The following is a 19034-nucleotide window of genomic DNA, read 5'->3' on the forward strand; positions in this document are numbered from 1 at the left end:
AGGGTTATGGTTTCTGCGCTGATGACAACTCATTTATTTACTTTATATCTTCAAGACTTAAATCCTCTTATGCACATCACTGCCTGTTACTGTATTTGGGTGCTTAGTTGCAAAACTTAATTGTAAACTTTTCAGATCATGATTATGATGTTTTAACTGACTGAAGTTATGATTACTGACTTTATATATTTGAATGTGTATTTCTTGATATCATTGGGACGATAGACTTGATATCATTACGTCATCGCGTAAAAGAACCGATGAACCGTTTTTTTTAACCGGTTCATTGAAACTAACTGTCCGAAAGAACCGGTTCGCGGAAAAGAACCGGACTTCCCATCACTACTCTTCAGAACATAGATTCATCCGCGCTGGAGCCGCGCCCACTCACAACCCACGCAAGCTAGATAATTCCGCACCCAGCAGCAATTCCAGGTTTTCAAACAGAGATGGCGACAAAGAGGCAAAATTTACGGACTGCAGCTTTAAACTGTGAATGTGCCTTTCAGCTAATATGGTGTTAATATGGTATGTTAAAAGTCTGACGAAAACCATTAATTTTTGCATTGTGAATGAGCGCGAATTTCCGCATAAACTAAAGTAATGCTGAGCTGTGTTGCTTAATGTACTATACTAAAGTGCACCGAAACACACTGAACACCAGTCATACGGTGTCAATTACAAGTTTTAAATTAAGGGACTACAGCAGTACTGCTACAACTTTTCCATCTCTTATTGTGCAGTACAACATCATTATTCCTAAACTACTGCATAGAGTAGCCTAATGCAATTTATTTCTAAAAGAGTCCCTGTTTCAGGAATGAATACCTTTTGCCTCCTTGCAGATGACATGCAGTGCTGTGAAAAAAAAGCACATTTTGCTTATTTATTTATTCATGATTAAATATCCACATCACTAGTTAACAATTAATCACAATGACCTCTTTCATAGCAAAAAATACATCTTAAATCGGGGGAGACATTAAATCCAATTTAGGACTGATGTCTGTAGTCTATTGTTGTCAGCATGCTCTTTTGGTGTGTTCTATGGGTAGTAAACACATTGTGAGTCCTAACAGACACACTAGGGGGCTCTTTTGCTGCCTAATTCCAGTGCTCTATCTACTTTTAAACATGCCGATTAGTCTACCAGTTACAGTTAGTCTCATACAGATGTGTGGCATGGCTATTCAAACAACATTCAAGGTCTATGTGTCAGGTGCAGTTTGTGGGAGGAATCATTGTTCCTGTGGTTACTGATTACCTCTAAACTCTCGACCCACTTTCTGCATCCTGTGTCAGTCTACTCAAGTCATTACCAGAATGCTGTGCCTTTTTTTACACAGAAGGACATCAGAGTCCTTTGAGTTTTTCTATCCTTAGACAAAATCAATCACACTCCTCCTCCTATTGATTACATTGTATTTAGTATGTGGCCTGTGATGACAAAGAGAAAAAGTTACACACATAATATACTGTATATTCTCTGCCTCCTGAATACAATACATTTTAAAAACATTCTTGTTTGCCAGCCCTTTTCTTCAAAAAAGGCAGACTCACTTAAAGAATAAAATACTGTCTGGAGAAATATTCATCGATGCAAAATCTTCACTTTGCTTCTCTATACAACCCAATCAAGAAGTGTTTTCCCCCTGCGGGGTATAAAGTGTGAAACGTGTATTTACAAAACTGCGTTGAGCGGACTGGGTGGGGGGGTTTGTGAGAAGTGTACCAACATAGTGAGAGTGTTCATTCATTATGGAAATGACAAAATAGAGCTGTCTGAAGGCATGAAAGGTTATGATCACTGTATCAAGAGTACAACACTGAAGTTTACTGGCATAGCCCCTAAACAGTACACACTAATCACAAAAGGAACTACAGACAGGACAGTTCGGCCAAGCGCAGCTGCTCTACACTAAACACACTTGCTCACACTCGTACAAACTGTATTTACAGACTGCTCTGTGAGATACAGGTACATGTTTTGCATTTTTGAGTAACTGGGACTCTTTTTGAGGGGATACAATTTAGGAAAATGTGCTCAATCAATCTTATCGCTCTCGTTGTAGTATAAAACATCCATCATAAAGTGCATTTCAAATGCTCATCAGCTAATTAGGATATTTGCATAATTTATTACTTCCTGGTCTCTGTTGTTCAGTTTTATGTGGGATTTTCTTTGATGTTACAAGCATTACCACCATCAATGATCTACCATGTCACAGTAAAATACCAGGAAAAAAATTTGCGATATGTGAAATGCATATTTCACAACATGTAGTGAATCAAACCCTGTATACAATCATAACCTTTTAACCAACAACAGCAAACTGTTTTTTTTTCTGCAGGCATTGTGCAGCTAAATATATCTAGAATAATACCTACTACCAATAAAGTGCCCACAAATTCACTGTTAAACAGTGTCACTAGTCAAGAGTTTCAAAAAAGCAGCCCTACAATAGTAGGTTTGGAGAGTTTAAAACTATGATATTCAACTACTTTGTGAATAATACATCGCTTGGTAAAAAAAACAAATAGCATTTATTACTATGTTTGATTAAATAGTAATTTCTAAACAACAATTTATCAATTGCCACTGAATAAATAATAGGGAAATGGGTTGTATTGCAATGCTTAATTAGGATACATTTACTGTTAATGTAATGGGCCCTCGCACATGCCGGTTCATATGTCCAGTGCAAAAGTTGTTTACTTTTTGGATCTGGAGATATAATACTTAACTGAAAGTGGGGATGATTTCGACCTTTGAGCAAATAATCATGACCTGTACACGGAGTGTAAACACATTTCCATTTTAACTTTCTGACATCTTTCTTTGCCCATCTATATTTCTTCCCATCCTGTCTGTTTAGTTTGCGTGCCACTTCCTTTTTCTCTTCCTGTATCATGCTGTAGTTTATGTGTGTCATGTGTTTTTGTGTCCTATTAGTTCACAAGATGCTTTGAGAGAAATGGAAAGTGGAAAATGTAATCAGATGGTTAGACATCATAATGATACAGCTCATCGTTACAGGAATTTACACAAACACGATACAGCAAACTCACTGAAGATGTAAATATGCTATTGTTTGAACAACCTATACGTTTCAAATGATTAAGTGCTCATTTAAATACTGAGGGAGAACGGTTTATAATTCATCTGAGGTGGACAGGGTCAGTGGAGCAAAGGGAGCAGATGGATGGATGGATGGTGGCTGATTCATCCCTTTTGACTGGGATTTAAGACAGCCCCATATACTAACAATACAGGGAGCGTAACTGCCATAATATGATGTAATAAGCTACATCTCAAGTGAGTTCTGGGGTTCCCATTGGAGAACATCTACTGCCAGATACAGACAGAAAAGAGGGTGTTACCTCTAAATTTAGGTTTGTCTAAAGGATAGCACAGGCTCGCAGGAAGATTAGAAGGAAACTCTGGTGTTATAGGCAAAATGCTATGGATTTAACAAAGATGACAATAAGAGCTACGCGGCTGGAGCATCCATTATCTCCAACAATCTGGAGACTTCATCCCATATCTAGCCTCAAACCAAACCCTGCATTCGAAAAGAAGTGCTGTAAATTAAGCCACAGCCTGGATCTTTCCCAAAACATGATCTCATGGGTGCTCTCCAAACAAAGAAAAAACGAAGAAAACTGTAAACAAGAGAAGAAGCTATTGAGAAGATAGGTTTTAAAGGGACAGGCTGTGTTGAAATCAGAGTCCTTCTCCTGCTAGTGTACTGGTTTGCACCCATCTCATAGCTGAGTGAATGGGACAAGCTGGGTTGAGTGTGAGGACATGGCGGACCCCAGAGAAACACTGAGAGAGGTGCTGCGATGTGGGTGGGGGTGGCTGCCACTCAGGGAGGACCAGGAGATGATTTTAGCGCCGTGGTCCGTGCGAGCTCGTGCGTTCTCGCGGAAGTTCAGCTTGTAGGACTCAATCTGGTGGCAAAGAAATGGAAAAGCTGTTAGGAAACAACATAAATAGCTGGATATTGTACATTGCCATTCAGAATAATTGACATTTCAAAAAAGAGTGAAACTATCTGTTTCCGATATAAACCAGGTTTGTTCAGTATTTAGTTCTTGAATTTGAACTGGGGTAGCAAACAGGATGTAGAATTTAAAGCCTTGTTTGAAAGTTTAAAAAGAAAAATAGCACAAGGTCGTTTTAGTTCATAGCCCTTATAGTCAGGGACAATGACAGAATGGTAAATAGATATGTTTGAAATTTGAATTTAGTTTATTCAGTTATTTTATCCTATTAAATAAATGAACTTTTGTGCACCAGGGTTTAAGAAGTCTACATTTCATTTGCATTAACCAGTAACGTTCTTTGAATTGTAATTCTATAAATTCTTCTTCTTGTCATTCCAAGTCAAATTTCAGTTCAGTTTCCTGTGGGCTGTGGCCAATTCAATTTGAAATCTGACTCGAGTTCTTGAATGCTAACATACACAATATATTATATCTCTTCAGGTTTCTCTTTTTAAGGAGTCATACATAAGGGCTGAATATGCCTAGTTTGCACTTACTTGTCCCAGGGATGCGCTTGTCCATGCCTTGGGAGTCCCGGGGCCCCTCTCCCAAAGAAGGTACGGGAGCAGGAGAGTTCTCTTTCAGCCCGTTCTCCTTTGCCCCGCTGCCTGCCTGCACAGGTGGAGAAACAGCAGGGGCAGATGGGCTTCCCTCAGATTTCTGCTGAACCCCCTCAGCCTGGAAACACAATGCAAAAGCAATGAGTTAAAGAATATGGTTACAGGAGACAAATATGCATTTATGTGTGTGTGTGTGTGTGTGTTTGTGTGGAAAATATATGGAAAACAAAAACCATTGTGTTATTCCTAAAAAGTTGTGTTAAGAGTTAACAAAATTGACATGAATACTTTCTATACTTTTTGAATTGTACAAGTACACAAGATTTATTATACAAGTACATTATAATTCAAAAGTTAGGGGTTGGTAAGATTTTTTTTCATGTTTTTGAAAAAAGTCTCTTATGTTCACCAAGGCTGAATTTATTTGATCAAAAATATAGTAAAACGGTAATATGGTGAAATATTATGACAATATAAAATAACATTTTATTTTATTTTAATATATTCTGATATATATATTTTAATGGCTGTTTTTTTTTTGCTGATTTGGTGCTCAAGAAACATTTCTTGTTGAAAACAACATACACTTAATATTTTTGTGGAAACCATGATACATTTTTTTTTCCAGAACTCAGCATTTTGATGAATAGAAAGTTAAAAAGAACAGGATTTATTTGAAACAAATCTTTTGTAACATAATAAATGTCTTTACTGTCATTTTTGATCAATCTAATAGAAGTATTCATTTATTCAGTCATTTATTTATTGTGCATATATTGTGACTTTGCAGAATTTGTACTATTTATATCTATATACAATCTATATTAAAACTACAACTTCTCAAATGTATCCTTTTAAAATGAATAAAAAAATTCTTCTTAAACAACACTACAGGAACTACTGTATTTCAAACTTTCTAGCATATTTGCATGCATTTTTCTCAACTGTTCAGGTTGATGTAGTGCTCTCACAGAACATTCATCCACTAGGAAATATCAAATATCATTATAAAAAAACCTTATAATGCTCAAAACCGCTAACAAACACACAAACTGGTGCTCAGCCATGTGAGATGCTCAGCCATATGAGATGTCATAAAGACCTAAAATAAAAAAGCACATTTCCATACGCCGAGGGGGTTGAATCTTACAAACTACATGCTTGCTTCTGAAAGACCTTCAGGAAAATGTAATATCCATAATGAAAGAGACACATTCCTAATATGTAATATCCTCTTAAGCTATTTACTACCTTGCCATTGCCACCTCCTGGTTCATGGCCTACATTGTCCATTGATCCCACTTTGGCCTTGACGTTAACATTATGGGATTCAGTCTTCACATCACCACCACCTGAGAGAGATCAATCATCATTCCCATGGCTATTTACTGCATGCACTCACAATGAGACTGCATTTACAGTAATAGGCAATATTAAAATTGATCCATCCCCTACCTGGCTTGTGCTTTATGTTGTCCTTGGATCCACATTTAGAGGCCACTTTGCTCAAGTCAACCTTTTTATTTAAAATCTGAACCTGCAAACCAGAAATAAAGAGCTGTTAGACTAAAGTGTCTGATTTGTTTCTGATAATGGATGTCCTAAGAGAAAAGAACATTTAAGACACATACTGTACATGTAACTCATTGCTGTTCTAAGCGTCATATGATGAAAGGGTTAGTTCACCCAAAAATGAAAATTCTGTCATTAATTACTCACCCTCACGTCGTTCCAAACCCGTAAGACCTTCCTTCATCTTCAGAACACAAATTGAGATATTTTTGATAAAATCTGAGAGCTTTCTGACCCTCCATAGACAGCAATGCAACTACCATGTAGTAGGCCCAGAAAGGTAGTAAGGACATAAGTTAAAAAAGTCAATTTGACATCAGTGGTTCAACCTTAATTTTAAGAAGCTACGAGAATCATTTTTGTGCACATAGAAAACAAAAATAATGACTTTATTCAATAATTTCTTCTCTTCCATGTTAGTTTTCGATGCGCATTCATGAGAGTACCACAACGCATGCTGCTGACAAAGGAGCCAGCGTTCTGATGTAGAACGTCCATCCCTCTTAGTTTATCGTCTGTATATTCTGGTTTGAATAAGTAAAGCTGGGCAAAAATTGCAAGTCATCCTCTCTGTTGAAATCTTGCCTCAGCAGCATCACACGCATGCGTGGTGGTACTCTCATAAACGTGCGTCGAAAACTGACACAAAAGAGAAAAAGTTGCTGAACAGTTGTTGAAAAGTCGTTTTTTTTCTTTGCACACAAAAAGTATTCTCGTAGCTTGGTAAAGTTAAGGATGAACCATTTTTGTCACATGGACTATTTTAACAAAGTCCAAAGATAAACGAAGGTCTTACGGGTTTGGAACAACATGAGGGTGAGTAATTAATGACAGAATTTGCATTTTTGGGTGAACTAACCCTTTAACACATTTTATATAAGAGAGTTGTTGAGCCAATATGACACTGTACACTTACATTTCCTCCACCAGGAACATGCTTGATATTGTCCTTGGAGCCACATCGAGAGGTGACATGACTGAAGTCCAGCTTTTTGTGGACTATCTGAACCTAAACACAGCACAACAGCACAAAGGAAACATTGTCAAAGGTTATTCTACAGTTACACATGCAAAACAGGCAGAAACAAACGCTATGAAGTCTATGAGTCTGTTAAACAATGTACTACTGTAAATTAAAAGTAAAGAGTAGCACGATGCCACTGAAGATACAAAATCATCATGTTCATGTCAAGTAATGTTGAATGAAGCTACTCATTTATTTGCAGCAAACAGTTATTTTCGCTCTTGTGTTTGAAGAAGTAAGTTGATTCCTGAACATTTTATGTGGCAGCCATATTAGATTCAAACGTTCATTGTCTGTTGTGCTGTTTGGTGCAGGATTTATTTGTGTGACTCACATATTTGTTTGGACAGAGTACCAGCAGGCCAGGAACACTCTGTCTGACTCAGAGTGTGTTTTTCACAGCCTAAAGCTCACTTTATTGCATTAATCTCAGGTAATGCTTAAACACTCGAGGGGCTACAGTCTAACTCTGTTTCATTTGACCTGCAGTGACAGACCACTCCAGGAAAAGCAAATGTAATTTGGATATAACTGCAATACTGCATAGTTTGAAGGCCGTGCCGAAAACTGATGAATTTCCTGAAAACAAAAACATGACCATGATGATTCTTTGAGCAGCAAAGAAACACCAGTAGCACTAAAGTCTACTTAGTTATTGACATGCAAGGCACTGTTAAAGGGGTCATATGATGCGATTTCAATTTTTCCTTTCTCTTTGGAGTGTTACAAGCTCTTGGTGCATAAAAAAGATCTGTAAAGTTGCAAAGACTAAAGTCTCAAATCCAAAGAGATATTCTTTATAAAAGTTAAGAGTCAGCCACACCTACCTAAAACGGCTCGTTCTAACGCCCTCACATATCTACGTCACGATGTGGGAAGATTCCATGGAACTGCATACATAATAGATAACAGATATATAGAGGCACAATTCCTCACACAGCTGACTTTGTGAAACAGCAGGAGGCTGTAGGTGATCTTGGGAGTGAAAACACAGCAATTTTAAATGCAATGAAAACAGTTTTTAACCATATGCCAATAACAGATGTTATAGAGGTTCTCAACCTTTTGACTCAAAGTCAATATTGTCTAATACAATATTCAAAGGCTCATATTCTGTATAATAACTATAATACATTATTACCGATATTAGTATTGATACATGTAAATAAATTAATTAACCACCAAAATACAATTCCAGTTAAAATCTTGAGTTTATATTTATTATTTTATAAATAATTTTTTACAAATTTTAAATCTTCCTGATGCCCCCTTTGGAAGTTTTCTGAGGCCCTCTGGTTGAGAACCACTGATATTATAATATAATAAATATAATACATATAATATAATATAATATAATATAATATGGAGACATTTTTGCCTTTATTATGTGTAAGAATATTTTGAAAATAGTTTAGTTTTTCATTTCATGCTATATTAAGTTCCCTAAGAATTGCCACAGTCTCCTGTGTGGAAAGCTGCAAGAAAGGTGATATATATAGCACATATTATATGCGCAGTGGGAAAGCATTTTTTTCCCCCTTAAAAGTAAAAGCAAAAGTGCAAGTATGACAATCCATTGTAAGGTAAGAAATTAATTGCACTATAGAGTGTTGATACTATTGCTGAGTCTGTACAACATGCAGTTAAGCTATTTTTAGATGGACGTGGTTAGTGCAGAAAACACTAACAAAAACACTATGACAATTATCTGGTAACAATGGTAAACCAGACTCTACGAATATTTCACAAAGAGTGGCACAATGATCATGGGTGAACTACCGAGAGACAGAATTGTGTGGTGTTAAATCCACAGAAGACATACACAGACCAGGCTGCATTGCTCTAAAAACATTCTCTAACACATGTATGTGGACATGTTTATATACAACAACAACGTGCCTGCATGTTTCCTTATAATTCAGAAAACCACTGTAACCTAATTTTAGTACACAAAGTTTTGTGAGTCTGGGTACACTTGTAAAAATGAGGGTTGCATAAGCAAGTTTCTACAAGATCTGATGATCTTTGATAAGAAAGTGAGAGTAAGAGCAGGAGAGAGAGTGATATTGAGGCAGTGAGTCTGGGAGATGTCATTGGGAGGGACTCACTTTGCCCTGGCTGGTCTTTGGCAGAGCATCGGTCTTGCCCTGGGCTGCAGAGACCTGAGGAGACAAGCACCCCTTTAGTCAGTGCAGTGCAGGGAGGAGGTACAGAAAGCCCAGGGTCGAAGGTCTCAGAGAAGGAAGTATAGGATGTACCACAATAAGTGATTCAGTATGCTAAGGTTACTTTGGAATTTGAAAGAATGAGCTGACGGTTTGTGTGTCATCAGTTGCACAGGGGGAAATAGTGTATTTAACTGTCTGCTCTATTAAATACAAAGCCAATTGAAACTTAAGGGATAGCTCACTCAACAATGACATTTCTGTCATCATTTACTCACTCTGTCATTCCAAACCGGTACAACTTTCTTTTTATAATATGGAACAGAAAAGTATACATTAAAAAGTGTTTTAATGTGTTTTTTATCCATACAATAAAAGTCAGTGCTGTTTTTATACTGGCAAAAACATTACTCAAAATATGTATTTATTTTATTTTTGTGTTGCACAGAGGACAGAAAGTCACACAGGTTTAGAACAATAAGATGATGAGTAAATGATGGCAAATTTCTCAGTTTTGAGTTAACTATTCATTTAAATATAAATGGAAAACCCAGAGGGCAAACATCCTTCATGGAGGGTTTCATAAAAAGACATTTTAATTTAAATGATGCATTGTGGCCTTTAGTTGACAGTCACCATCTGTATTACAGATGGTGTAAATATGGAAACAGCCAGTCCTAATGCATTGGGTTCTCTAGATCTTCCCTGAAAAGTGAAAACCCTTCGGGGAATCCTGTTACACAAGGTCTTTTTAATTTCAAAGAGATGGGGAAGGATAGGTGGCTGGGAGACGGCTATGGAAGACAGACAAATCAATTGTACAGATTCTGTAATAAAAAGTAGGAGCTTTGTATTCCACTGGCAGGTGGATGTCAATCACAGAACACTGTTGAAAGCCGTGCATCCATGAGCTCAGTCAAAACGGACAGTATCTAAAAGTTCAGGATCAATCAAATGAATAATGGCATTTACATCGACCAGCAGTGACATGAGATGTACGAATGAGAAGCAACTATAACAAAATAATAGTTTAATAGCAGCAATAGTGCAGAACATGAGCTTATGATCATATGTTGCCAAATAATGCATCAAATTAAATCTATGTTTGTAAAGAAATGAGGTTGAGTGCAGTATCTATGTGTGTCTCTAAATTCCATATTATTTCATTCCTTGCGCACATGCAAATTCTTCTGGTTTTCTTTTGACCAGTCAACTCACCTTGCCTCCTCCAGGCTGGTACTTCATGTTATCGGTGGAACCGATCTTGGAGCGTACGTTTTTTAGATCCGGCAGTGGTGCCTTGGTGGGCCTGACATTTCGGGGGGCTCGAGGTATAGGAGGCTTCTTCTCTAGGGGAGTCTGCTTGGGTACGGGGGGTTTGGTGATGCGGGAGGGACGAGGGGTCCCATTGGTGGCTGCTGTGCTGGTGGCAGAAGGTGGTGTGCGAGTTGTTCTTGGAGTTGTTTTAACTGCAAAACAAAATGCAAGTCACTGTAGCAGCAAACAGCACAATCCAGGAGGCTTAATACAGTATGCATGAGAGGTCACAAACAGATAAATCTTGTTATCATTGACCTCATGAATATTTCTTCTCCCTAAGCCACCAGAAAAGCGCCAAGCTCTCATCTAAGTGACAATGTTTTTGGCTGTTGTGTACACAGAGATGTAGAGAGGAGTTGAAGGTTCTATCAGTGTGATGTTTTCAGACAGGCCTCTGTGAGTAAGTCTATCCCTGACTTTGTCAGCAGCTTCAGATTTGGTGACTAACAAATGCACTAGTCAGTGTGTATTAGCTCAGAACTGCTGTGTTTTCAGGAAACAGTAGAGGTAAACTTCTCACCCTGCTCTTAAAGCCTCCATTAAATCAGCATTTAGTAACAGCTACAGACAAGTAAGCACCTTTATTTGCACATAGGCACCTCTGCTGACCGCTGGAAAGAAGATCTCTCCACTCTTAAATCAGTTGGACTGTTGGTTTATTTAACCAGAATTGATTTAATTTCATGTAATGGGTGTTATTCAAGTCTCTGCTAATTGAAATGTTTGTGGTATATTGGAAAAAAAGATATTTCGACACACAGTTTACACACTTTATATTATATCCAGTCACATAGCCTTAAATTATATAATGATTCATATATTGCACATAAAAATGGTGAGAACTTTTGAAATTCACAAGTTCCAATATGTCATAAAGAAACTTCTGAAAATTATAATGCATAGGAATTTATTAGTCTACTGGGAAATAAAGTTTTGTTTACAATGTACCACAATGCTACCATAAGCCAAGAAACAAGTAGTCACAGTCTAGTGCAAGTGCAACTGAAGCTAACAAGACTCTTAACTCATATTTTCAGCAATTAAACCAAAGCAAAATCTGATATTATACTGTATGTAAATACCATTACCAGAAGCTATAGTAAATTTAATATATATGTGTAATTTATAACTATGTCTATTTCTAACTGTATGTAAAATATTTCTCTGGATAAGAAAATTGACTCATTTTCACCTGGTGTTGTCTTTGCACTTGTCTTTTTCACCTCTCCTGCTTGGTTTTCAGTCTTTGTAGCTGTAAAAACACAGGATCAAATTAAATTATGTAAATTTAAATGTCATCACATGATTAGCCTGACTTTAAATCACTGAATGCATAACCTGAGCTCCTACAAACCTTAGTGCAATGAAAAGAATCAAAATGAAGATGTGAAGGCCAGAAGTGCAAAGCACTGTTGGATTGTACTGTTGTTTAGCAACTTGCCAATTGTTTGACTCATGAAACACCTTTACAAAATCTTGCAATAAACAAAGACTCAAAAAAAAAAGTTTAGAAAATTATTTATGATCGGGGACCTTTAAACTACGCATACAATTATAAAGACTGTAAGTCTATGATTTGTTTTTCATCAATATAAAATGTAATTAATCTACCCTGACTAAGTTCTGTATGGTGGAACAGCTCACCAGAGGAGCGTTGGGCAGAGGTGGTAGTTGGGGTGCTAGTAGTGCCGCTTTTAGAATTCGTAGCAGATGCAGCTTTAGCCTTTGGCACTGGAGGGCGACGCTGAGTTGCGGTCTCAGAAGACTGAAGAAAACAGTAAGACATCAGAATGCTGAACAACCTTGAATGAAAATGAGTTGAAGTCAGGAGGTTGATTAGATGAGTTACATACATAAAGGTGGTGTAATGTTTGAGGGTGATTGTTCAATTTAGGCTGAGTTTGACTACTTACAAATCTTGAAATGACATGACCCAGATGAACGATCTGATATTGGCCTTGATCAACTTTAAAGTGGATTGTGGTATATTGGGTATTGGTGTGGATCTTTGATATTGTCTGTGTTTGTAATGACTTTTTTTCTGTTTATTTGTTTATTTTTTTGTAGAGAGCAAACCTTGAATTTTCTAATGCAACATGTTACATAGCAGTCAATGAACTAAAATAAATCCTTTGACCCAAATTAAAATGTAAAGCATATTATAATATACTACTAGAATCTACTAGATTTTCTCTTTATAATAATAATAATAAAATCTCCCTTAACTAATGGACAAAAATTTCCCCTAAATGAAAAATCACCCATATAGAAAATGAGCAGAGAAGAGATGACACTAGATAAAAATGTGAGAATGAATTATAAATTCATAATCTACAAGCACCATGCATGAAAGTTGGAGAAAAAGTAATTTACAACCTGATCTGAAGAGAGAGGCATATAATTAGCCCTGTCAAATTAATTGATATCTGTACTTGCGAAATATTTAAAAGACAAAACAAAACTGCACCTTATATTTTATTCAGTAGCCTAAAAACATGCCTCTCTCTTGAGATTTTGCTGGTGATAGAACATCATGAGTTGACAATGACACAGAGGGCAAGCCATGGGCTGATTTTGAGGGCATCAGAGAAAGTCGCAAATGGTCTCCCCTGTGGATTGTAGGCCGGGTGCCAAACCACAGATGAGGAAAATGGCATTAACTCACCTTGGCCTTAGTCTCAAGAGTAGATGTGGTGGTGGGGGTTTTCTTGGTGCCAGCAGTGGGGGTTGTTGCCTTGGGCATAGGGTTTTTTTTATTGGCAGAGTTGGTGGTGGGAGAGGTGCGTTTGGTGGCACCTGCACTGTCTCCAGTGGACAGCGAGTTTGGTCTTGCTGAGCTTTGTTTGGTTGACCCAACTGAAGGCTATATGCATGTATTTGCAAAAAGCACAAAAGAAAAACTAGATGCAAACATGGGAGCATGATAAAATCAAGGTAGCAGAAATGGCTGTACAAATTGTTCATAAATCATAAGATGTGAGTTTGGGTAACTGATCTTTATTCTTTATAAAGATGGAAAAATGAGAGCAAACACCTCTTTTTCTCAAATGTGGCAGTTTAAATAATAATAAAAAAACATATCAAATGAATGAAGTCCCTTTGTTTTTCACTTACCTTGGCCTTACTATTTGGGCTGGTCACCTCCTTGCTCCCATTAGCTGTTGGAGACTTAGCAGGTCCTTTAGCAGCCATCGCATTCTTCTCAGCTTTGGCTGTCTTGTCCACTTTTTCTCCATCGTCTTTCTCCTTGTTTGTCTTCTCAGGTTTGTCTACTTTCTCAACCTTCTCGTTTTTCTCAACTTTATTATCCTGTTTTCCCTCTTTCTCAACTTTCTTCTCATCCTTGATGATTTGCTCACTCTTCTGAGTCTTATCCACACTGTCTGGTTTCTTTGGGATCCCATCTTTCTTGTCCAGGTGATCAATCTTCTCAATTTTCTCAGGCTTGTCTTGCTTCTCAATTATGTTGATGTTTTCCATCTTCGGAGCAGTTTCCACCTTCTCCATTTTCTCTTTGGCTGTCTTGTCTTCTTTTACTTTGAAAAGACAAAGTTGAAATTCTCATGTTTAATCAAGCAAATGTGGATCTACAATTATTATCTTTATCTTTATAATTGTCATAATGATCAATGTAAGTTTGTTCACACAAGGCTTTTGGTTGTAGCTTGCTGTAATATCCAAGATGTTTTGGAGACACAAATTAGCAGCAACTTACACTTTATGCCTCAGTCTCAGTACATTCTGACAATTAAGAATTAAAGTAGAAAAGCATGAGAGGCCATGGAAAGGGGCACAGAAAGTGACAGTGCCTTGAGCGGACAGACAGAAAAGAACATTGTCAGTCTGGATGCCTTATGTAACTTGGCACCATTCACCCCACAAAGTGAAAAATCAATGGCCAACGGAAGACCAAAACACCAAAAACCGTGTGTGAGAGAGAGAGACAGAAAAAAGGAAAAGAAAGGACAGAAAGAAAGAGCACACTGTTGCTGAGACAGGATGATAAATACTCATTGAAAGTTGTGACAGACCAACATAATGTCAAAAGCATCCAGTTTATTATTATTAGAGTTTTTTATTTTGGCAGTACTTTGGTAAAGTATATTTTTACTATATTTTTAATACTATGTCCTATTACTTTGATATATTGAAATGAAGAACAAACATAAGTCTGTTTCCTTTTGAATGAAATAAAATACGATTTTTAAGGTCTGTTTTGTCCTCTATACCAGCTAGATTTTTTCAGACACTTCCTAATAATATTATTGAGGAATAAAATGCTTTTAATGCTTGAAACATCATTAGTTAGAAAGTTATAAATTTGTTAACAGTTAGAAATGTCTTGAACATTTAGTATGTTTTCAATTTATCTTCTCCACGGACCCCCTAGGGTACCTTCAGAGACCCTGGATGAAAACCATAACTCTTCCTCTGAAGCTCTTCGCACAGTTACAGATGGATAAATGGATGGTAATATTCCAAAGTGTATACGTGTGAAACGTGGGCTCATCTCAGTACAGCAAAAGCAAATTATGACAAAAGGACATCCAAAGGTTACTCTGTTGATATTTTTGTGTATCCCTGCAGGCGGCCAGTGGCACACACAGCAAATCGTATCCATCTTTCTGTCAATCTCATAACCGTATCTATAACCTCTGCATCTGGCAATCTGTCTTCATCATGTGTGTTAATACACATATATGCACATACACAATAAAAACAGCACACCATCTGCTGGAGCATTTGAGGAAACTGTTCTAACAGTAAAACCTCTTTCAATAAACAAATCTTGAAAAGTGTTTTAAAATGTAGAAAATGCATACATGACAAGCAGATTAAATCCACATCTACGCTAAATAACAACCCTAAACCTTTCTCTTTTTATTTCACTCTATTAGCTGTGCTCAATATAATTTGCAAACGACAACCATCTATAACAGACCGTCTTTGAGAGAAGGTTTGCCAAAAATACAAAATACACTACCATTCAAATGCTTGGGGTCAGTAAGATTTAAAAAAAATAATGATAATACATTTATTCAGAAAGGACACATTAAAATGATAAAAAATGACAGTAAAGACTTTAACATTGTTACAAATGATTTCTATTTCAAATAAATGTTGTTCTTTTGAGCTGTATATTCATCAAAGCATCCTGAAAAAATGTACCATTTTCACAAAAAAAGTATTAGGCCATTTTGATAATAAAGAAATGTTTCTTGAGAACCAGTTTAGCATATTAGAATGATTTTCGAAGGATCATGTGACACTGATGACTGGATTAATGGCTTAGCCATCAAAGCAATTCATTACATTTTAAAATAGATTCAAATATAAAAATATTATTTTAAATTGTAATAATATTCACAATATTACTGTTTAATATTATTCAAAATTAAAAAAAAAAACTTTTGAATGGTAGTGTATGTTCAGCTCTGTCACACAGATAAATTGAATTACATCTGTTGATGCAAAGACACAAGTACACAAGTAATCCAGGAACCAGAGATCTAGAGATCCAACAGATCCCAATCCTGCATTGGCACACCACGGAGATCACAGCAGCTGATCTCACCTACCATTACAGACACCTTTAGGCTGAATGTCAGGGGATGAAACAGCATTTTCACTTCCCGATGGCTGTGGCGGCAACTGTATCCTTTCAGAACTCTGTGGCACACAAGCAGGCTGTTCTTTCTTTGCAGTAGGGGCTGATGGGATACTCATGGATGGCAGAAGACTCTGTTTGTCCTCCACGGTAAAGTATTTGACGGCGGTCTGGGGTGGCGGCACATCCTTGCCTGGATATTTATCGGGCAGCTGAAGGCTAGCAGGCACTGTCAGGTGGGTACTGTCTGACATTGTGCGCTCGACCATTCGCTTTTGTTGCACGGGGGGTGACATGGGTGGGCGTGTTTCCGTTTTGCCCTCAACTTCGCCCTCCACATAGCTGTCATTCACCACGCCGATCACGCAATAATTTGGCGCGAGGCCTGTTTTCGAGATGCTGGGGGGTGGATCCCAATCGCTGTCTGAGGATGTCAAGACGCCACTCCTCGGTGAAGGTCCTGATGTCACCCCATTGGTGGAAAGGTCTTTCCCTGGAGACAGGGGTGATGGAGAGGATGAGACGCTTGTGGGACTTTCTGCTGCACTGCCCAAATTCTTCCCACCCCTGCTGCTCTGGTGACTGGTTACCCGTTGGTCCACCTCCTGGCTGAGTGCTGTCGACTTGGTGAAAAGGTCCTGCTTGTCGTCCTCTAACAGTCTGGAGGATTGCAGACCGCCTGGCTGCCCCTGCTGCCAGTTCCAGCCCTTGGCAGCTGTTGACGATGCCAAGCCTGGCATGGAGGGTGGCACTGAGCACAGATCTCTGCACTCTGGGCGCTGGGATGACATCGTTACAGTCCTTGTCTCTCTAGATATATTTGTTCTGTATCAAGGTGTCTATCCGTCAGTAAACAGAATTGATTTAGATGAGTAAGTCTACTGTAAGTCTACAGCGCTGGTCTCTAAACCTCCCTCAACGCCGAGGATGAGATGACTCTGCGTCTCTCTCCCAAATCCCCCTCCTCTCTCTCGTTCTCTCTCTCACCCTAATTCTGTCCGCACATTCCTTCCAAGTCTTCGATCACGTGATCACGCAGGCTGCGTCCTTATTGGATGCTCCGCACTGAAAACCCTTGCTTTTAGCATCCAGCGTGTTTATAAATACCCCTTTCTCTCTCTCACTCACACATTGTCTTGTTTGGTTCTCAGAATGTTCTAGCAGACGCAAGTGTGCACCTTTACCATTAGCGGAGGATGTCATCATTGCCTGGTTCTCAGGTGCTGTGTCCCTCACTCAACACAATAACATCAGTATCAATCACATTTAGAGCAATCACCTGAACCATTATATTCCTCCGTCTCTCACGTACGAGGTTGATGGAAGTGTGACCTCTTTTGTGTACTGTGCCTCTTATACTGTGCCTGAGTTCTTATGAGAGTGTATTAAAGGTGCAGTTCACCCAAAAATGAGAAGTCTATCATCATTTACTCACCCTTGTGTTTTAGTAAACCTGTTGGACTTTCTTTCTCATGTGGAAAAAAAGAAGATATTCTGATGCTCCAACTGTCCCATTTAATGAACGTCTTTGGAGTACAAAACTACATTGGATGCCACTGACTTTCTTTGTAAGGACAAAAATATACAAATTCTTCAGAATATCTTACTTTGTGTTCCACAGCAGAAAGAAGTCATTCAATTTTGGAATGTCAGGATTTGACCAGGAATTCAAGCATGTCACCACAGCGAGGATCCAGAATGCATGCACAAACCAGCAAATGCAATCATATTTCCTGCCTAAATGTGACTGTGCCAATGCCTTAGTTGATGTTTTTATGCAGTGGTTTTTAAATGTTGGTTGGTGACCCAAAATTGGTCTGTTCTAATAGGATTGCGTACAGCAGAGAAAAACAATTGTAAATGCAAATAATTTAATGGAACTACATCCACTCCATCAAAAACAAAAAAGAGGAGAAAACACTCTTTTTTGTTCATGATTTCAAAAGGTATCCAATCACACTTCAAAGTATTACCAGTCAAGCCAGTAAAACTAGACCCATGCCAATGTAGACAGGTAGCAGACATGTCCTCATCCTTAAACACTATGAACAACACAAGGCAAAAGAAAATGCGACCCAGAATACCCATATGTTGCTAAGGATTAACATGTTTTGTGCAGATCACAATGTGATTGTGGCTCTTGAGGGCAAAAAAAACATATTTTCTTACACTCAAACAGATAAATCAGATGTCAGACTCTAGCCCTTCAAAAAATAAAAAATAAAAAATAAAAATCCTTTCCTTCCAGCCATTAGACACGTCAGTCCCATTCCAGTTCAGTCATGTCCTCTCACTGTCTTCTGTCTTTGAGAAATGAAGTTTTTATGGTGACACACACACCTGATATCATGCAAGACAATTATTCATGAAAAAAGGGGGAAAAAATCATTAAACATAAACAGGTTGAGCGACATAAATCACTTCCACAATCGGTCACAACAGCAGGGTTCTGCATTATTCAGCACTTTACAGTATGTATCTGCACAGAAATAGCACATATATTTAAACCTCTATATTAGGTAACCTACTAGACCAGTTAATTACAGGCATCCTAACATGAAATATGTGAGCAGTAAAAACCATGGTTTTAAAATTATATCAGGGGCACCACAAAACCTGTATTACATATTACTTTTCTGGCTCCCACTGCATACGCCCTTCCAGACTTGAGCAGAGGCATGTGATGTCGTAATTCATGTGTAGTCTGATTGGCTCAGGCACCTTAATTAGAGTGA

At 37.9% G+C, this 19034-nt stretch overlaps 1 protein-coding gene across 4 annotated transcripts in view; it reads right to left on the reverse strand.

Moving 5' to 3' along the window:
* Nucleotides 1-889: 889 nt before the first annotated feature.
* Nucleotides 890-19034, reverse strand: part of LOC107722549 (microtubule-associated protein 4-like) — a 38497-nt gene continuing 20352 nt past the window's right edge. For 2 of the 4 annotated variants that reach the window (XM_016530932.1, XM_016530931.1), the window contains exons 7-17: nt 13806-14227; nt 13357-13554; nt 12336-12456; nt 11884-11943; nt 10590-10840; nt 9315-9368; nt 7099-7191; nt 6066-6147; nt 5862-5962; nt 4548-4728; nt 890-3954 (exon numbers count right to left, since the gene is read on the reverse strand). In XM_016530932.1, coding sequence (XP_016386418.1) covers nt 3950-3954; nt 4548-4728; nt 5862-5962; nt 6066-6147; nt 7099-7191; nt 9315-9368; nt 10590-10840; nt 11884-11943; nt 12336-12456; nt 13357-13554; nt 13806-14227 — 1568 coding nt within the window. In that variant the 3' untranslated portion in view covers nt 890-3949. The remainder of the gene's footprint in view (nt 3955-4547; nt 4729-5861; nt 5963-6065; nt 6148-7098; nt 7192-9314; nt 9369-10589; nt 10841-11883; nt 11944-12335; nt 12457-13356; nt 13555-13805; nt 14228-19034) is intronic. The other 2 variants (XM_016530933.1, XM_016530934.1) reach the window with 2 other exon arrangements.

The sequence above is a fragment of the Sinocyclocheilus rhinocerous genome, unplaced genomic scaffold (genome assembly GCF_001515625.1).
Source record: "Sinocyclocheilus rhinocerous isolate Xijiao unplaced genomic scaffold, SAMN03320098_v1.1 scaffold541, whole genome shotgun sequence".
NCBI classification, from domain to species: Eukaryota; Metazoa; Chordata; class Actinopteri; order Cypriniformes; family Cyprinidae; genus Sinocyclocheilus; species Sinocyclocheilus rhinocerous.